Source organism: Diadema antillarum, unplaced genomic scaffold (genome assembly GCF_040938485.1).
Source record: "Diadema antillarum isolate AM-2024a unplaced genomic scaffold, OU_Dant_1.0 seq00000089_RagTag, whole genome shotgun sequence".
Classification (NCBI taxonomy): Eukaryota; Metazoa; Echinodermata; class Echinoidea; order Diadematoida; family Diadematidae; genus Diadema; species Diadema antillarum.
In genome coordinates this window covers 1,578,036-1,595,788 of record NW_027271179.1, presented here as the reverse complement: position 1 = coordinate 1,595,788, position 17,753 = coordinate 1,578,036, and the positions used below count along the sequence as shown (strand labels likewise).

Here is a 17,753-nt window from a genome sequence, read left to right as displayed (position 1 = left end):
TGAAAGGGCTCTTTTTCAGGAATATTTACAAGCAATTTTAGAAGGAAAAAATAGTATGTCTTTTAAGATTTTCTTTTCAATATATTAGTAATTTGTATGTGATTTGACACCCAGATTAGAATACTAATTTATGCACATTTTGATTCAACAACAACAAAAAGCATTTTTACAAGTCCTTCCCCCTCCTCCTCCCCCCCCCCCTCCTCCTCCTCCTCCTCCCCCCTCCCCCTTATGCATTTGGATACCCTGATTGTGCTATTGATCTATTTTTTAGAGGATTTTTTTTTTTTGAAGAGGTGGGAAAATCTCATGAAACCTAGAGTGAATATGCAATGTTGTTTTTGCTGTGCTTCAGTACCCAAATATGCACTGAATTGTTTGAATTGTTCCTACACTTAAAAGACTTTACATATCTTACATAGATACATTCCTAAACCAGTGACATAAGTTTGGAAGCTCAAGATGTGTGAACAATTGTGGATGAGGCACAAATGGTCCACAGAGCCATTGCCCATGACTTTAAAGTGCTGCTATATGATGTTTCTCTTTTGCATTGATGGCTGAATAATGTGTTTATACTTTCAGATCATCCAACTGTTGTGCCAAAATAATCTGTAATTGGCTAACGTGGTGTAAAGCATGCAATATTTATATCAGAACCCCATGGCAATTTACATTCTGAGCTTCATTGTTGATTTCTGCCTTGAATAGAGGTCCACTATGAAGAAACAAACATCTCATTGGGCATTGTAGAGTGTGAATTCCTATCGGGTATTTTTATAATGATGCAGCTGCTTTAAAATGGAAAGCTGATGAGTTCCGCTTCATACAAATACATGTTTACCATGCTTGTAAATGGAGAAAGAATATTTTCACTTCTACCCACATTATTACCACAATTGAAGACAGTCCGGAATATGAACAAATAGTGCTATTTTTGTAGTTTAAAAAAAAAATTAGTAAATTGTACACAAAGCTTAGCTGATTCCGGGTTTGAGTGGTATCTTTCAAAGTGTTCTGAAGTATTGGTGTAAATACATGTATGCTACTTTGACAAGCCAAAACTGGAACACCTCCAGTGACTTTGAGAGATATGCTTCATGAGAACCTCGAACAAGCATCTCTTTAATTTCTTTGTTGTCAATGGTCATTCTTTTATAATACATCTACATTAGATTCTCAGCCTTACTGCAGTACATTGTGTATATACACATAATTCATAAAAAAATGCATTAAACTGTATTTGCATCATTTTTGTTGATTATAGGCCTGTATCCATATGAAGAAATTATGCAGGATGGGCTTTGCTGTATAGCATAAAGAATAGTTATGTGCCTTGCAAACTGAAAATTTTATTGTATGGATTCCTAAAGTGATATGGTAAGCACACAAGAGCTAAGGGCTCACAGAGTGTGTGAACACTGACAGTTTATGTCCTATTATTCTTATTGGAGAGGTTAATGTGGCAATTGTCCACATTATGTACAGATGCATGAAAGAAAGCAGCACATTCAATTTTGCACACCTGAAATAACTACAGCCCTCAATTGCATATCAATGTCAATCTATATTAAAGAGGCTTCTTTAAACTGATGTTTGATAAATGTAGCAGCATTCGAAATGATCACAGTAGTTACGTTCAGACGACAAACCTCGAGGTTAAGCTTGTATTTAGGGACCGTGTAGACGCGCTCGTAGTTAGCTAACCTCGAGGTTAGCTCGATGTTAAGAGCCACAAGATAGCTTATGGTTAGCGCTCTAACCACGAGCCGCGGGGATCCCACTCATAGTTAAGCACCGTGTGGACACAAAAATCAACGAGCTCAAAGGGGCAGGAGCTTAACCCCGAGGTTAAGCTTCGTCGTCTGAATGTAACTAGTGTAAATGTTATCTAATCACTAACATCTTGTTTAAATGCAACAGGAAGGAATCAACCACATGTGAATAATCAAAGAAAAAATACTAGGTTAACATTTTTCATGTTAACAATTTCAGCTAAAAAAAAGAAGCACATGTGGATTTACATGCAGATTTCTATAACTGCAAGTCAATAAGCTGATTTTTTTTCCCTCCATGGAGGTTGTTTACTTCAGTCATCGCCACCAAATTCTACTCAGTGATTTCTGCACCATCTTTTTAACATTCTTCTTTTTTTTATGTGGTATTTGTCTGCACAGTACACATGGTTTTTAACCTGCCGAAAGCAAAGCAGAAATTCTGTAATCAAGTTGTATGATGAATGATTGTTATACAATGTGTGTGCTGTATTAACCAAATGTATAACAAATCGTCCTTGACTGTTTAGGGAAACTAGAGTTTTGTTTTGTTTTTGTTTTTTGAAAAGAGTTATTGTGGCTATTATGCAAATTATATTTATGCACTTAAATGTGAATGTCTTTTGACTTCAAATACATACTGCATTTGTAATTGGAAAGTTTGTTGTTTTTATTTATTAATGCTTGTACAAAGTATTGTGGTTAACTAACAGCATTGAAGTGCATTTGTAGCTTGCCTTTGCTTGTGTATTTATGATGTAACACCTCTGTGCAATTTATTTATATTGTCTAGTCCACAAGTGCATTTTTTACATGTGTTTTTGATTGCAGTGACAGATTTTATTGTCAATCTTAAAAATAACAGCTGTTCTAATGGCCAAACAATTTCCTCAGCTTACGTGAATAGGAGTCCAAGGCTAGTTTTCCCGGAGCTCTAAACCAAGTTAATTTCAATAATCGTCATTTCAACTTTCTAGAATATCCATATTCCAGAGTATGTCATTTGCTGCTGAAACATACGCTAATGATCCAAAAGTTAAATAACGAGGTTTCATACATTGTACATTGTTGATTAAACTATTGCCACATGTTTGTAGCATTTTTATGTATTGAGAAGAGCAGTCTGGCACTTGCACATCCGTTCATGAGCAGTCATATTGTGAATTCAAGCCCTTTTCCAAGTTTGATGTAATCGAAAACACAGAATAAACATACACTTGTTTGATCAAATGTTGATGCATGTTCTAGAAAAGCTTCATACATGATGTCTTCCTGCCAACAATAGGGGGCAGCCTATTTCCTGCAAAGGGGAGGACACACGTATAAGCCTAATTATGAGTAGATTACCCATGTATACTCGATGAGTTTTCATTGACAATCAAATCCATGTACTTTTGGCAGCTGAATAATTGCACAATGCGCTGAAACAGGGCTCTATTGCCAGCTCTTAGACTGGTTATTGACATGTCTGTAAATCTTGAATAAGTTTTACATTTCACGCATATCCTGTCATGGAATAATGTTGTATTTGGATGTATTCCAGAGTTTTGTTGAACTATTAATGCCATGCTTAACCTTTGCAGATAAAACTGACAAATTCATATCCTACCAAATGCTGTGCATGAACTGGTTTTACACTTGATATAAAGTGGAAACTTTAAGTGAGACGATGTGACATAACAAACTTGTTTCGCTAGTCCAAATGTTCATTTTGTTTTCATATACATTTTGTTATTACGAACGCTGTACTTAACGGTTAGGAAAATTTCTGTAAAACACAGACCTTTTTCCGGAAAGTTTCTTTGTACTCATGTGAGAATCTCGCAACAAGCATATGATTATTGTTCCGTTCTCGACTTTCGAATCAATATAGAATATCAGCTTTTTACGGACTCCGAGGTGTGTGGGTTTTTTTTTTTTCTGTTTGTGAGTATTTTATTCTTGCTGTGTAGCACTTCTGTTGGCTTTACTATTATTGACGTATACAATGAACTTGTGGCTTTTCTGTGATTTGCACTTTTTAATGAATTCCACTGATATGAGCAGGCATGGCCTAGTAATATCTTAGGCATGTATTGCTAATGAAGTGTTCTGAGTTTGCCAGTGCTACGCCATTTTTTTTTTTTTTTTGGTTATTTGTAAGCTTATTTGTTTTTTATCCTCGAAATTATTAGTTAATCTCGGACAGAAGGTCTGCTTTGCTAAACGTATACCGTTTCCAAAAACTTGATCGCTTGAGCTGACACTGGTTATGCAACATGACAGGGACCGCGAACGCTTCTTTTCTTTTCTTTTTATATGACTATACTTATTGTTAATTACTTGAAGTGTGAACCTTACCGACATGGTGTTTATCTGACTCTTTAATGTAGACACCCTTCTCAAGAGGCAAAGGAAAAACATAGCCGGAAAAAACTAGAAATGTCGCTATGGCGACTAGTATGCCTCCGCCATAATGTATGATTCTCCTAATAGGTCTAGATAGTACATGTGGACAATGTGTGATTACATTTTCACAAAACTGGCAAAATATTGAAATGACAAGTTTGTCAGAAATGTGTTGAATGTTCACATTCCCTGAACTTGGTTTAATTGGATGAATAGGAGAGCATGTATTTGGGGATTTAAGGACTTTAACTTGACTTTGACCCATTCATACATTTATGCATTGAGTAATTTTCATGGTACCGGTATGGAGAAAAAGTGCAATTTCTGTACTGAATAGTAAATTGTTACCATGTTCATCTGGCCTTAGACCCTAAAATTCATAAGATAATCACTTTCAGGTAGAACATGCATAGATATGCAGTAAGTTTCACGATAAATTGAGCCACTTCCGAGATATGGAGGAAAAAGTTAGTTCAGCACTTTCACTTGATCTTTGACCTTTTGACCTTTGAGGCAATTAAAAAAAGAAAAAGAAAAAAAACTCTCAAGAGAATTTCTATTAGGTTACACATGCATACACCAAGTGTAAAAAAAAAATACTAATCCTGCTGGCATTGCATGAACATGAGGGAAATAGTAAAATTTTGAAGTGTTGCACTTGACCTTTGACCCCTGACCTTTGACCCCATGAACCCTACATTCTCTAGATAATCACTGCCAGTCAGTACATGTATATATACTATGTTCCATGAAGATACCTTGAACAATTTTCCAATTTACAGAGAAAAAAAAGAAGTTTTAATACTTTTACTCGACCTTTTGACCTTTGACCTTTGACCTCATGACCCAAACTTTCACCAGAGAATCTAAATTGGATAATACATGTATACACTAAGTTTCAAGAAAATATCTTCAGGCATTGCATAGATATGGTGGAAATAGTGCAATTTTATGTATTTGACCTTGACCTTTTGACCTTTGACCTTGAGCACGTGCACCCAAAAGTTGATAGGCACAACTTCACCCCCTAATACACATACATGCCAAGTTTCATTAGGATACCTCAACAGCTTTTGATAGTTACCTTGTCCACAAAATTCATTACGGACGGACGGAAAGACGGACGGAAGGACGGACGGACGGACGGAAGGACGGACGGACGGACGGACAACCCGAAAACATAATGCCTCCGGCACCACTTCGTGGCGGAGGCATAAAAATCACCTAATAAAAATAAATTATGATGTTCTGTGTGCTTTCAAGAAACCGCCGTCACGTTGTCATGAAGCCTATGTGAATTACGGGACTGCGAGACAAGGATGTGTCAGTGCTGTGTGCAGGATTGCATGCTGTTACAGTGCACTCTCGATATAACGAAGTCTTCGTTACCACCAGGTTTCTTTCGTTGAATCGAGATTTCGTTATAACCGAACAAATACAGTACAATATTATCAGAATGCATAAGCAATTTGTATATGGTATGTTGTTTATTGGATACTCATCATTCGCTGAAAAGCAATGTTGAATGCTATGCTATCTCATTAATTTCGTTCAAATTTTACATTTAAAGGGGATGGCTAGTAATTGATCAGTGGGAATCAGTGGGAATGCTGGAGGATGATTGTTCCAATCCTTGTGGGGTTCATTTAAGAGTACATTATAAATTCCTGTGTGAAAATTATTTGCCTCAGAATGGTCTCATATTCAAGTAATGTGCAGTTTAATGTTTCCAGGTAAGCGTCCTTGGTCAGTGACGGGGCATTAATCTGCACATTACTTGAATATGAGACCATTCTGAAGCAAATAATTTTCACACAACAGTAGATATATAATGTACTCCTAAATGAATCCCACAAGGATTGGAACAATCATTCCTCAGCATTCCCACTGATTCCCACTGATCGGTTACTAGCCATCCCCTTTAAGAGACAGCATAAAGTTGTTCCTACTTTCATGCTTAGCTTGAAAACACATTGTATAAAAAGTTACATTCAAAGGTTCGTTATTTCGAAGGTTCGTTATCCCTAAGGTTTGTTCTTCCGAAAGTGTTTCATTCCGAAAGTTCGTAATTCCGAAAGTGATATAAAGTTCATTAGTCCGAAAGTTCGTAATTCCGAAAGTGATATAAAGTTCATTAATCCGAATGTTCATTAATCCGAAAATGGATTAAGGTTCGTTATTCCGAAAATGAAAAAGGGTAGTAATTCCAGGGTTCGTTTACCGGGTATACGAAAACGATATCAGTTTTGTGATTGCGAAGGTTTGTTAGTTTCCTCACTTTTTTTCCACTTTCCGATTAGCGAACATTCGGAATATTGAAGATTCCGATATCATTTTCGGATGAAGAACGCTCGTTATAACAAATTTCATTTCATTTTGGGATTGCAGAACCTTTGAAATAATGAACCTTGCGGAATAACGCCACGGAAAAAAAAAGAGAGAAAATGTTCGTGATAACATTATACCCTATTTCATTTTAGAACTAACAAATATTAGGTATGATCTTACGGAATCTGTTTACTTCGTAATAACGAACTTTCGGAATAACGAACCTTTATTTCATTTTGGATTAAGATATAATTACGGAAGTTCTCCTCGAAAACAGTGTGTGACACGGGGAGCGAATGCAGAGCGATTTTTATGTAGACTGAATTGTGAAGCGTTCGCGCATGCAGAGACGCGCTGTTAATTTTTGCTCTGCTGTATAATTTCGTAAGCGATCCGCATTTCGTCATAACGAAGCACATTTCTTTTGTTTCCCTTTGTGAACAGTGCTAAGAAACGACTTAGTTCTAACGAAAATTACGCTATAACCGTGTCCGTCGCAACCGAATTTTGCACCATGGACTGTAATGATAACTTTGTGACCTGAAGTTTTACTTCGTTGTAACCGCGTTCGTTGTAACGGGAGTGCACTGGAATAGCAACGTAGACGCAGGGAGAATTCTACATGTACACAGGGCACTGGCTCAACAATACATAGGCCTATTTGTGTTTCCTGCTTTCATTGCTTTACTTTACATGTATACGTCTTTTTGTTTTCACTTTTAAAACATCTAATCGTGTAGTTCCTGAACCAAGTTGATCATTTCTCACACCACTGGTATTTGAAAGAATTCCAAATGATGTCTGTCCTCGTGTCCTATCAGGTGGTTGATCAAAACCATTGGCATTGTACATGATCCTGATTTGTAATTAAACGGAATGCGTATTGTGATGCACAGAATTGAATCGTTTTTATCCTTTTGCCGTTTAGTGTATACTCGTGTGTGCAATACCGTTTTTATTATCGTTATTATTGATATAATAATGATAATTCTAATCATTTTCATTATATTGTTATTATTATCATTATCATTATTAGTAGTAGTACATGTAGTAGTAGTAGTAGATAGGGCGTGTTATTATTATGAGCTTGACGAGTGTCAGCCATTTGCGAGGTTAAAAAAATGAAAATGATTACTTGTTCAAAAATCATCGGTAGAGAGAACAGCATAAAGGCCAAATTTCGGAGATTCGAAGGTTCAAGTGTAGAGTGTACCAATGAACATACATTTTGCATCATCGTCATTATGATCGGCCCATGGGAAATCTCTATAGGCAATATATCACTGGTTTTAGTGAGGATTTTTTTTTCTCATTTTTCGATGAAAAATCCAGATGTGTATTTGCCCTAGGCATGTGAGTGTATCGGGTGAGTGTGTGTGTGTGTGTGTGTGAGGGGGGATGGTAGGGGTAGGGGTACAGCCTTTTCCAAGCAAATCGCACATCACATGATGCATCGTGGTGATTGGGGTATAACAATGGTAGGCTTATAATAAATAACTGAGGAATATCTTATAGTATAGAGTAAAGATCATGGTAGTTTTGGAATAGGCGACAGGTTTGGGGACTGGGCAGGTATACACATAAGCCACACAGGGTGTAATTAGGCAGTAAGGCAGAGAACATTTACATGCGATTAGGGGACAGAAGAAGGGTTAGATCGAACCACAGAACAACTGGCAAGCGACATATCGGGGTCCAAATGGATTACTCACAACAAGTAACATTCAGGCATATGAGCCTTGAACTAGCTTGTACGAGACTCGTTTACAATTCTGAAAATTCTTGTCTATATCAGCATGGGTCCCCAGATGGGTACCTAATAACCATGATAACGCAGTCGTCATACTCTCCCGAACTTTAGCAAAGATGGACACACTATAAAAGATATGTTTAGATTCGGCTCTCATCGTATAGAAATCGGGCCGTTCGTGACGTCATCTTAAACCATCGTATGACCTGTCCCGGCAATGGAGTTTCTCAGGCTCTGGCAGCATCTTCGTGAGCGGTGACAAAATCTTTGACGTGCCCCCCCCCCCCCCCCCCCCCCCAAAAAAAAAAAAAAAAAAAATGCTCGAAACCTTGCGAAGATCAATTTTCGTGCTGAATTCATACATCCATTTTGCCCTTCGTTATAGGTCATCGTTGCGACGAGGTGAGGTTCTCACAGAGTGCTTGTGTGAAAATAACCGAATTTCACAAAATGATAAGAAATTCGGACATTTTCACATAAACCACACTATGTGAACCTGTGTTTGTTCCGTAAGGGATTGACCCATATTGTGGGCTTTGTGTGTCCTCCGTCCTTCGGTTAAACTGCTCCATAAAAATTCACATCTTCTTGTACGTACTTCATATGCCATCGTGTGCCTTCGAGTGTCATCATGTGACCTTGTAGGCATCGTATTTGCTTCGGCTGTTGATTGGCTTAACTCGGGGCCAACTTATTCGTGCAAAACTGAAAATTGGTGCGAAGTTGGCCCCGGACATGGTCAAAAGCCGATCAACAGCCGGAGCAGGTCACATGAAGATGTGAATCTGTTAAGAAGTCTACCGCTGAAGAACACACGAAGGAAACACAATGTCTAAACGAACATGCACGACGAACATTTCCCTATATACCCCTCGCAAAGTTGCTGCTGGAGCTTGAGAAACCCCACCATGCAGTGGTCTCATCAACTATGATGGCTTGAGATGCCGTCGCGAATAATCCGATGTTAATACAGTACGATCAGAGCCGAATTTGAACATTTCCTTTATCATAGTATATGTCCATCTTTGTTTAATTTCGGGACAGTGTGGCGCCTGAATTAGAAACTGAACGTTCAGATGTAGCAGTTGTGTGCCGTTGGGTCACAGCCTGGATAGCCTGCATGCTTCTCAGGAAGTGCATGAGGAGTGCGTGCACGCGATCGTGTTCTATGAATACTGCGACGTGTTTGAAATTAACTCCTCTATCATAGTTCATCGCTGGAGCTATGGTTTTCGGAGGGCCTTTTCTAACAGTGCAGTTGGTTTCGATAATCTGATAATTAATGTTGGAGAGGACGTATTTCAGCCATCTCTCAGTATAATCCTTTAGACAGACGTAGCAGTAATATGTATCATTTGTCTTACAGATTACTGTAAGGCGCTTAGGAAATGGTACTTGCGTCATTGCAAACGTCATGACAGACACCATCTCACTGATTGTAGCGGCTGAAAATAGGCGCCCTTCATGTGGTTTACGGTTTTATATGAGTGCGTACGTGGGCGTATATACTGGGTAATAAGTTTCCGGGGGGGGGGGGGGGGGCCGGGGGGTGTCAATTTTCTACATTGATTCTATGGGACATTACAGGACCCCAAAAGGGAGAAAACTTTGCACAGCTCTAAGATTTGCTTTAAAGGATGACTTAAGTCATCCTTTAAAGCAAAATAAATCATAGAGCTGTGCATAGTACTAATTTAGTCACTGTGTTCAAGTACCCAGTTGGTTAGGCGTATATCTTTGGTCAGTGAGATGGATATTTTGTGTTTTCATTGTCCTCATCGGCATATATGTCTAGAATCTTGATCGAAGACATACATTAACATCTTTTATCTAAATCTCTAGATTCCTGCACACAGGTGATGCTCTCAAGTTTTGCTCGCACACTCAGTCTGATGCTCTCTAAAAGCGTAAATCTGCTGAAGATCCGTCAAAGAGGATAAAATTGGGTGCTGGAACAGTGAACTTGAGGCAGTTTACAGCGGTAATGAAATGTACATGTTGCAAAGTCACGTGTTGGGCAATGTCGATTCCCTCGCAACCCCTTTTATTTTGAACGAAGACTTCATAAAAAATGACAGAAACTTTGCAGAATTTCTCGATTTTCTCGACTTTGATGAGCATCCCTATAAATTTACAGAAGAAAGTAAGAACATTATGTAAATGTTGCTTTCGATGCTTCGGCTGTTGCAATAATCTCTTACATACATTTCAGCTCTGGCTTCGGGAATGATGAGTCCCAGGATGCTATTACCATGCATGAATATTGTTCCCATCTTGGTTTTAGTACTGCGACCAAATGGATGATGTTAATCTCTGTTACTGTTGCTCTTGTTCTTAAGTTCATAACGTTTTCATTTAGCCTGAATATGAACGATGAAACTTTTACAGCTGTTTTCTTGATTTTTAAAGTAAATGTAATAATAATGATAATAATAATAATAATAATAATAATAATAATAATAATAATAATAATAATAATAATAATAATGTGCAACTTATATTGCGCCATATCCACTCTGCAGGCGGTGTTCCAGGCACATACATTAACTATTAGGGCCTATTACCCCAGTAACCGGATACGTTGAGCATGCTTCTCGGCAGGGCACTGTACGTAGGCCGTAGTACCCGGCCGGGATGAATCTGATGTATATAGCAATGTTACAGAGTCTTTGCCGACTGTTGTCCGATGATAAAATGAAATTTACACACATAAATAGCGCAAGTTGATAGCACTTTCTTGAATATTAATTTTCGACTCATATATTTTATGACGATATTTCGGAACTGAGCTTAACGATTACATGGAACAAAGATCAAATAGCTCAGTTTATGTTTTCCAGTTGTGTCTTTATAAAATGCGAAAATTCGAGCCTTGTCTAGTGGCAAGAGCAAAAGTCGCATGTCATTGGTATAGGATGGTCGTACTGAAATTGAAATTATACATGAAAACCAGGGAAACTGTACTTAAATCAAATGCAAAAAGGAGGTTGTGAAAATTTCATGTTATTTTATGTAAAAGTTATCGATCAGTAACGGTAGGCTATAATAATTATCATGCAAAGTATTATGCAAAGTAGTGAGTTGACGATGTCAGGAACTCATTAAACGCGTCCGGTCATGACGCTGTGTTTCTATCAATGCTGCATGAAAATTCTCGAAACACGTAAAGTATACATGTTTCTCATCTCATCAGTTTTCATTTTATTACTCCATGAGGATTATGTGCTCTTTCTACAGGAAGTGAAAACATGAAATTGCTTTTGGATACTTGAGTTGATGTTATCAATAAGACTGGCCCTATCATACTGATTTTGCTCCTATATTCCAGCAGATGCGATGACGTGCAGATTAAATCTTTATCTCTAGCTTGTTCCAATGCAGATGCTGACTGCAACACTGTTCCCACACCGATGGGATGATCATTAAGTAACATTTATCTCTTGCTTCTTAAAGACAGATGTTAGCCTGGAGTTTGCTCCCACAGTCCGGTTGATGGAATGAAGACAGACCTTATAAATGGCTTGCCTTTCAACAAGGCTGTTAAATTTCGAGAAGACTCGACTTTGCAAGATGTTGGCACCCCTTGTTCTCCTCTCCTTCGTCGTAGCAGCCACGGCGGGTAAGACAGACAATTATATACTTTGGTGTGGTTGGACAATCCAGACTGCCTGTCTTTATTTTATTGCACCGATAATTCTGCTTTACCAAAAAAAAAAAAAAAAAAAAAAAAAAAAAAAAAAAATTAGAAAGAAAGAAAGAAAGGAAGAAAACTCTTGTTTTTGATATGGGCGGTGGTTATGGAGGGGATTGTACTTGCTGATGAATGGCACACCAGAACCAGTGGGTTTTGCCAAACAAATCCAACCATTGAATAAGTGTTGAGCAGTTGGGATGTACTATCATGTATGGTGCGGTTTATTTGGCAGGGCAATTTTTCTCAAATATATTGTGTTATCTCAAATATATTTTAATCTCATCAGTGTTTCAACTATAAAGCTGAAGTGCGAGAGATTTCACACATACGAAATCCAAGGGACACTCGATTGTTTACCCTGTCCGAAAGTGTTACAAAGGATGGATGGATCATAACCCGCTTTCAGAAGGGCACTCATAGATAAAAAGATAATGGCAGCATGACATGAAAACACATTTCAGCGGAATATCAGTAGCCCTGTTCCACATTGGATACCGTCATTTTCACCTGACCTTCTTTATGTTCTATAAGAGCTTCTTTACATTTTTCATATGTCAGCATTCTTGTTTGCTTCTGTCAATCTAACTCTTATTTTCCAACATCCATTCAAGACATTCATAGTATCGCAAAATATCAGTTTTTTGTTTTGTTTTGTTCTGTTTTTTTCGTTGGGTTATTGCTATCAAACACATGCTCATGAACAAAAGTTTTACGTATTTCTTCTTAGGCTAGTAAGCTGCTCGGAAGGATGTGATTTATCCATGGCTGTATAATCTAAACCTAAAAGTTTGCAATCAAATAATATCTTGACATATCTTGGCTCAAAAGATTATCTGAAGTCAGAATGGTAATGATTAAATAATTATTTATGCTGTCGTTGCTGTCCAACGGCGGCATGCAGGTTGACAACTAAAATGTACGGAAACAAGAAACAATAATTAAGGATCATTTTTCAAGCCTCGTTCCGTCTAAAATTCTTGTTCCGTACTGAACAGACGCCAGAAGCCATTGGAAATAAAACTGTGCTGGAATCGCGACGGTCACACCTTGTGTCATATATAAAGTGGTATTGAAATCGTATCCGGAAAATGATACCATCATTATGCACCAAGAACAATGGATTCTCCGACCTAAAAAAAACTTGAGCCCATGGCTTCATCAAGGCGTACCGGAAATATACTGACAGAGGACGCATGAGGCCAACGCAGAAAAAAAAAAAATTCACGTTGTCATTCAGACTTCCACCTAAATATCGATTTTCCATTTCATTATAGGCAAACTGCTCCACGAGATCAATTTGTCCCATCAATCATTATTTTAATCAAACCATGGATCTGGGATACAAAGTAAGATCAATCATGATTATCGTACCTCTTATTGTGTGCGAGCAATATTGATGCACTGTATGGGCAGACACATTTTGATATACAAGTCCCATCAAGCCATATCTTGTATATGAGTGATATCATGAACACAGACATAACAGGAGAATTGAATTTTTCGTTTGCAGGGTTTCGGTTTCAAAATACCATTCATGAACGACATAATATTATTACGTTGTCTTTCTAGTCAGGTAGTCTCAGTATAAACCAACAGATTTGGCCTATACATGTATTTCATATCATTCGAACACACTGGCTGCCCCCCCCCCCCCCCCCCGTGAAAAATGAATGTAAACTTAGAAATTCTTAGGGTTCACTTCCCGAATCCTCCCCTCCCCCCCCCCCCCCCAGGAAATAGAGGGGGGGGGGGGGAGAGAGAGAGAGCGTTCCACAGTGCCTACCCTACAAATTATGGTATCAAAATGCCGGTGTTGTCACGGTATGCATGGAACCATGCATGGTACAAACCATGAAGATATATCAATAGCCCAGTCTAGAATATATTATGGTGTGATTCTTTTCATTCCCAAAGATTGCGGCGTCCCCGCGATCCAGCCTGTAAATACGATGATCGTTGGCGGCAACGATGCGACCGAAGGCAGTTGGCCCTGGCAAGTTGGCATAATCAAGAACTACCTGGTGGGATCCGGTGGTTACCACATGTGCGGCGCCACTCTCATCAACGACCAGTGGATCGTGTCTGCCGCCCACTGCTTCTAGTGAGCATGAAAGCACCTTTTTTTTAAAAAAACATATCCGTAATAATTGTATCATGGTGGGATTTATGCACCCCTTGTTGTAGATAATACACAAACGGAAATAAAAACTGAGTTGATATAGATTGCTACTTTTTAAGGAACATGTAACAATGTACTAAATGCACGGGTTTTTTTTTTTTCAAATTCACCCCCCCCCCCCCCCCCTTAAAGGCAGGCCTGTGATGTTGACAGAGATGTTAAGGAACATGTAACAATGTAGTAAATGCACGGGTTGTTTTTGTTTGTTTTTTCAAATGCACCCCCCTCCCCCTTAAAGGCAGGCCTATGATGTTGACAGAGATCTGTTAACAAGCATTGTAAAGATAATGTCAGCTGAAATGCGAATGTCTTTAAAAGATATATGACATGCTCTGCAAGTTTCTTGCAGGGGGCCGCGAAACCTCCCCCACCCACTTTTAGCTCGTACAAAAAACAAAAAAACAAACGGCTATACATAAAAGAAACCACAACAAAAATCATCACTTCCGCCCGAGAATCTTCCCGTCAAAAAAAAAGGGGGGGGGGGGGGGGGCAGAGAGGTACCATCAACCGTTGATCCCATCCCCCCCCCCCCCACACACACACACACAAAGTGGCCCACTGTCTTCTCTTCAACGTGGCTGACTTTTAAAGGATGATTTCAATTAATTTTCTCTAGAGAATGCGATGAAAAAAGAATCACGGCGAGAACGCTGTGAAACATTTGAGATCGTTAGGGCCTTACTTGTAAGAGGGTTTCAGTGGCTGGGAAAAACGAGCGTTCATGTGAATTGACTCCTGAAGTGTTCACGCAGCTGTGGCACAAATTTTATTTTGAATTTGTCGTTTTGGTTTTATTTACACATGAATTAACTCACTACATCGATATGTACATGAACTCATGCAACCACTTCCTCCCTCATTAGACCATGGAACGTGTAAGTCGACGGTACGTCCACCCCAAGAATCAAAGCGTACAGTGACCCTGCAAGCATAAAAAACTATGGCCTCAACGTCTATGTCAAAATACATGTACAACAAAGGGAACAGTATTCAGAAGGAATCGCTGAAGACCGGCAAAACTGACATGCAAAACTATTGAGTCTTTTTTTTTTATTGGCACAGCAGCTGTAACTTCATTCGAATTTTACATCTGCACTGGGCTATCGCTTACGTATTGATAGTCTCATACATAGGGCATATTTCACCACAGCAATTGGGAGGTTTTGAGATAGGAATAGAGAAAAAAGCCTTCGTCTTACACAGAGGAGTTAAATTTGTGAACAATTAAACGATATGACGTTAAGCAATCGGTACAAGAGTGTTCAATGAGATATCAATGTTCTTTCCCCGCCATTCCCCGTAGTCGTTGGAAGCGTCTCTCAGACTATACCATCACCGTTGGTTCCCATGACCGCGATGATGTCGACAAGAACCAGCAAAACCTGAAGCTTGGTGGTATCTGGGTGCATGAGGACTACAACTCCCGCACCCTCGACAACGACATCGCTATGTTGAAACTTGAACAGCCCATCACTTTCACTGACTACATTAGCCCCGCCTGCGTGGCCACCAACGACTACCCGGCTGGCACCACATGTGTCGTAACAGGCTGGGGAGACCAGGAGAGTGAGTATAGCCAGTGGGGATGCCTGACCATGCTGGAGTCTGCATAGTAGGTAGCGCACCGCGCTAAATCATTCCATCTCAAAAGAAAAGTAAAAAATGTCATCAAGCCTGGCCTGGAAATAGCACACAAAATAGTCAATTCAAAGACCGGGCGAGACATTTTGTCGCAGAGGCAGCTGTGACTAACTCTACGTTAGGAAAGTGTAAGAATATTGTATTATATAGATTTAAGACTATAAAGTAAATACAATTTTATATACGTATAATGCATGTCGAATAAATGCGTATGATATATTAGTCATGCAGGGTGGAAAACCTCAACTGCCATATAAGTGTACATTCTTACAGGTTTTGCTTGATCTGTGGTCTTTATAGCCGCCGTTGACGACACTGATCTCCAGGAGGTCTATGTGCCCATCATTGACACCGAGGTGTGCAACCGTCAGAATTGGTACAATGGCGCTATCACCGACAACATGTTCTGTGCCGGATATCCCGAAGGTGGCCAGGACTCATGTCAGGTGCGTCACAAAATATGAATGAACCTTCATTTATCCCGAACACGCAATAGCTCTATAGGTGAATAGAATGATAAGAGAGGAGTATAGATAGAAAGGAAAAACAAAAACAGATAGGAGAGAGAGATCGATCGAGCGTTCGAACAATCGATAGATAGATAAATGGAGAGATGGATAGAAAATAGGTAGATGGAGTAAATAGAAAGCTACATGAAATAAATAAGGGAACACGGGAGTGTTGGTACATTGTTAGTTTGTTTTAGATAATAGAGGAAAAAAGGAGAGGAAAGAGGGAGATGAAAGAGAGGGAAACTAAGAAAAGGATCAAATAATGATTGACATTGTGTATGCGTGCAGTGCTATTTTGATATCTATTAAAAGAATGAGCTACTTGTAAGCATTGTTCGCAAGTTGGTCGTCACAGTCCCCATACATCATACCAGACAATAGTACTGGTTCGTTTTGGGTACTCTGAGGGCAAGGTTATGATATCTGAGTTGTGCGTACACTATACCATGAATAACTCTCTTGAAGAATTATTGTTATATAGGAATGTTTTAGGGTGTACAGGAAAATGAAAGAATATAATGAATATGATGAATATGATGAAAGACGAGATAGATGAAATAATCCCTTTCATTATAGTAATAATAACGTGTATGTAAAGATGAGATTACATGAAATGCCTATTTATTTTTAAAAGGATAAACGCTAGTCTGTAAATCTCAGTGCATAATGACATGTTGGAGAAAACAAGAGAAAATGACACTATCGCCCGTCCTGTATGTATGTATGTATGTATGTATGTATGTATGGTATGTGTATGTCGTTGATATACCACTGAATCCTCTTGACACTTTTGGCATTGTTGATGCACACAATAAAGTTTGTCGCTATCGTAATCTGTGCAGGGAGACAGTGGCGGACCTTTTGTGTGCCGGAACCAAGCAGGAGCTTGGGAACTGACTGGAGTAGTGAGCTGGGGATACGGCTGCGCTGATGCCCTCAATCCAGGAGTCTACACCAGGGTTACCCGCTACAATAACTGGATCAACGGTATCATGTCCAACAACTAAAAGACAGTGGAATGTGTGTAGGGTCACAGAAACAAGTAAACATATATCAATACAGGTACCGTGATCTAATGAAATCAAGTTAAAAACCAAATCAAATTCTAGAGTGTCCTCTGGCAGCAATTTTGCGAGGGGTGTTTCATCAATGGGCAATGTATAAAGTGAAGCTTTATTGTTTCATATAATGAAATAAAATGAAATATTGTAAAATTTTCTCTTGTTTGTGTTTACGGTTATTGAAGAGTATTATGTCGTGTCATAATGCATGAATATGCTTGAGCGAGTCCATGTATGCGTGATGTCTGATTGCATGGAAATCATACTCATGGGGTCCTGAGAACATTCAATACGTAGAAGTCTGTAGATATATTGATTGATTGAGTGAGTGAGTGAGTGAGTGATTATATATTTCCATACAAAGCATTAGATACGCGATTTACAATTCTGAGTATTATATAAAGTGAAGTACAGCTAAGAAA

General features: G+C 38.9%; 1 protein-coding gene across 1 annotated transcript; it reads left to right on the top strand.

Moving 5' to 3' along the window:
* Positions 1-11,811: 11,811 nt before the first annotated feature.
* Positions 11,812-17,277, top strand: LOC139726541 (trypsin-2-like). The gene is made up of 5 exons (XM_071637525.1): positions 11,812-11,860; positions 13,850-14,036; positions 15,421-15,683; positions 16,059-16,204; positions 17,113-17,277. The coding sequence occupies exons 1-5, from the start codon at positions 11,812-11,814 to the stop codon at positions 17,275-17,277; spliced, it is 810 nt and encodes a 269-aa protein (XP_071493626.1).
* Positions 17,278-17,753: the final 476 nt, after the last annotated feature.

What these genes read in the sequence shown, in the direction of transcription:
- LOC139726541 (XM_071637525.1), top strand. Translation starts at nt 11,812, where the DNA reads ATGTTGGCACCCCTTGTTCTCCTCTCCTTCGTCGTAGCAGCCACGGCG. An exon ending in TCTGCCGCCCACTGCTTCTA is followed by an intron (nt 14,037 to 15,420) that starts GTGAGCATGAAA and finishes CATTCCCCGTAG; the next exon opens with TCGTTGGAAGCGTCTCTCAG. An exon ending in AGGCTGGGGAGACCAGGAGA is followed by an intron (nt 15,684 to 16,058) that starts GTGAGTATAGCC and finishes TGGTCTTTATAG; the next exon opens with CCGCCGTTGACGACACTGAT.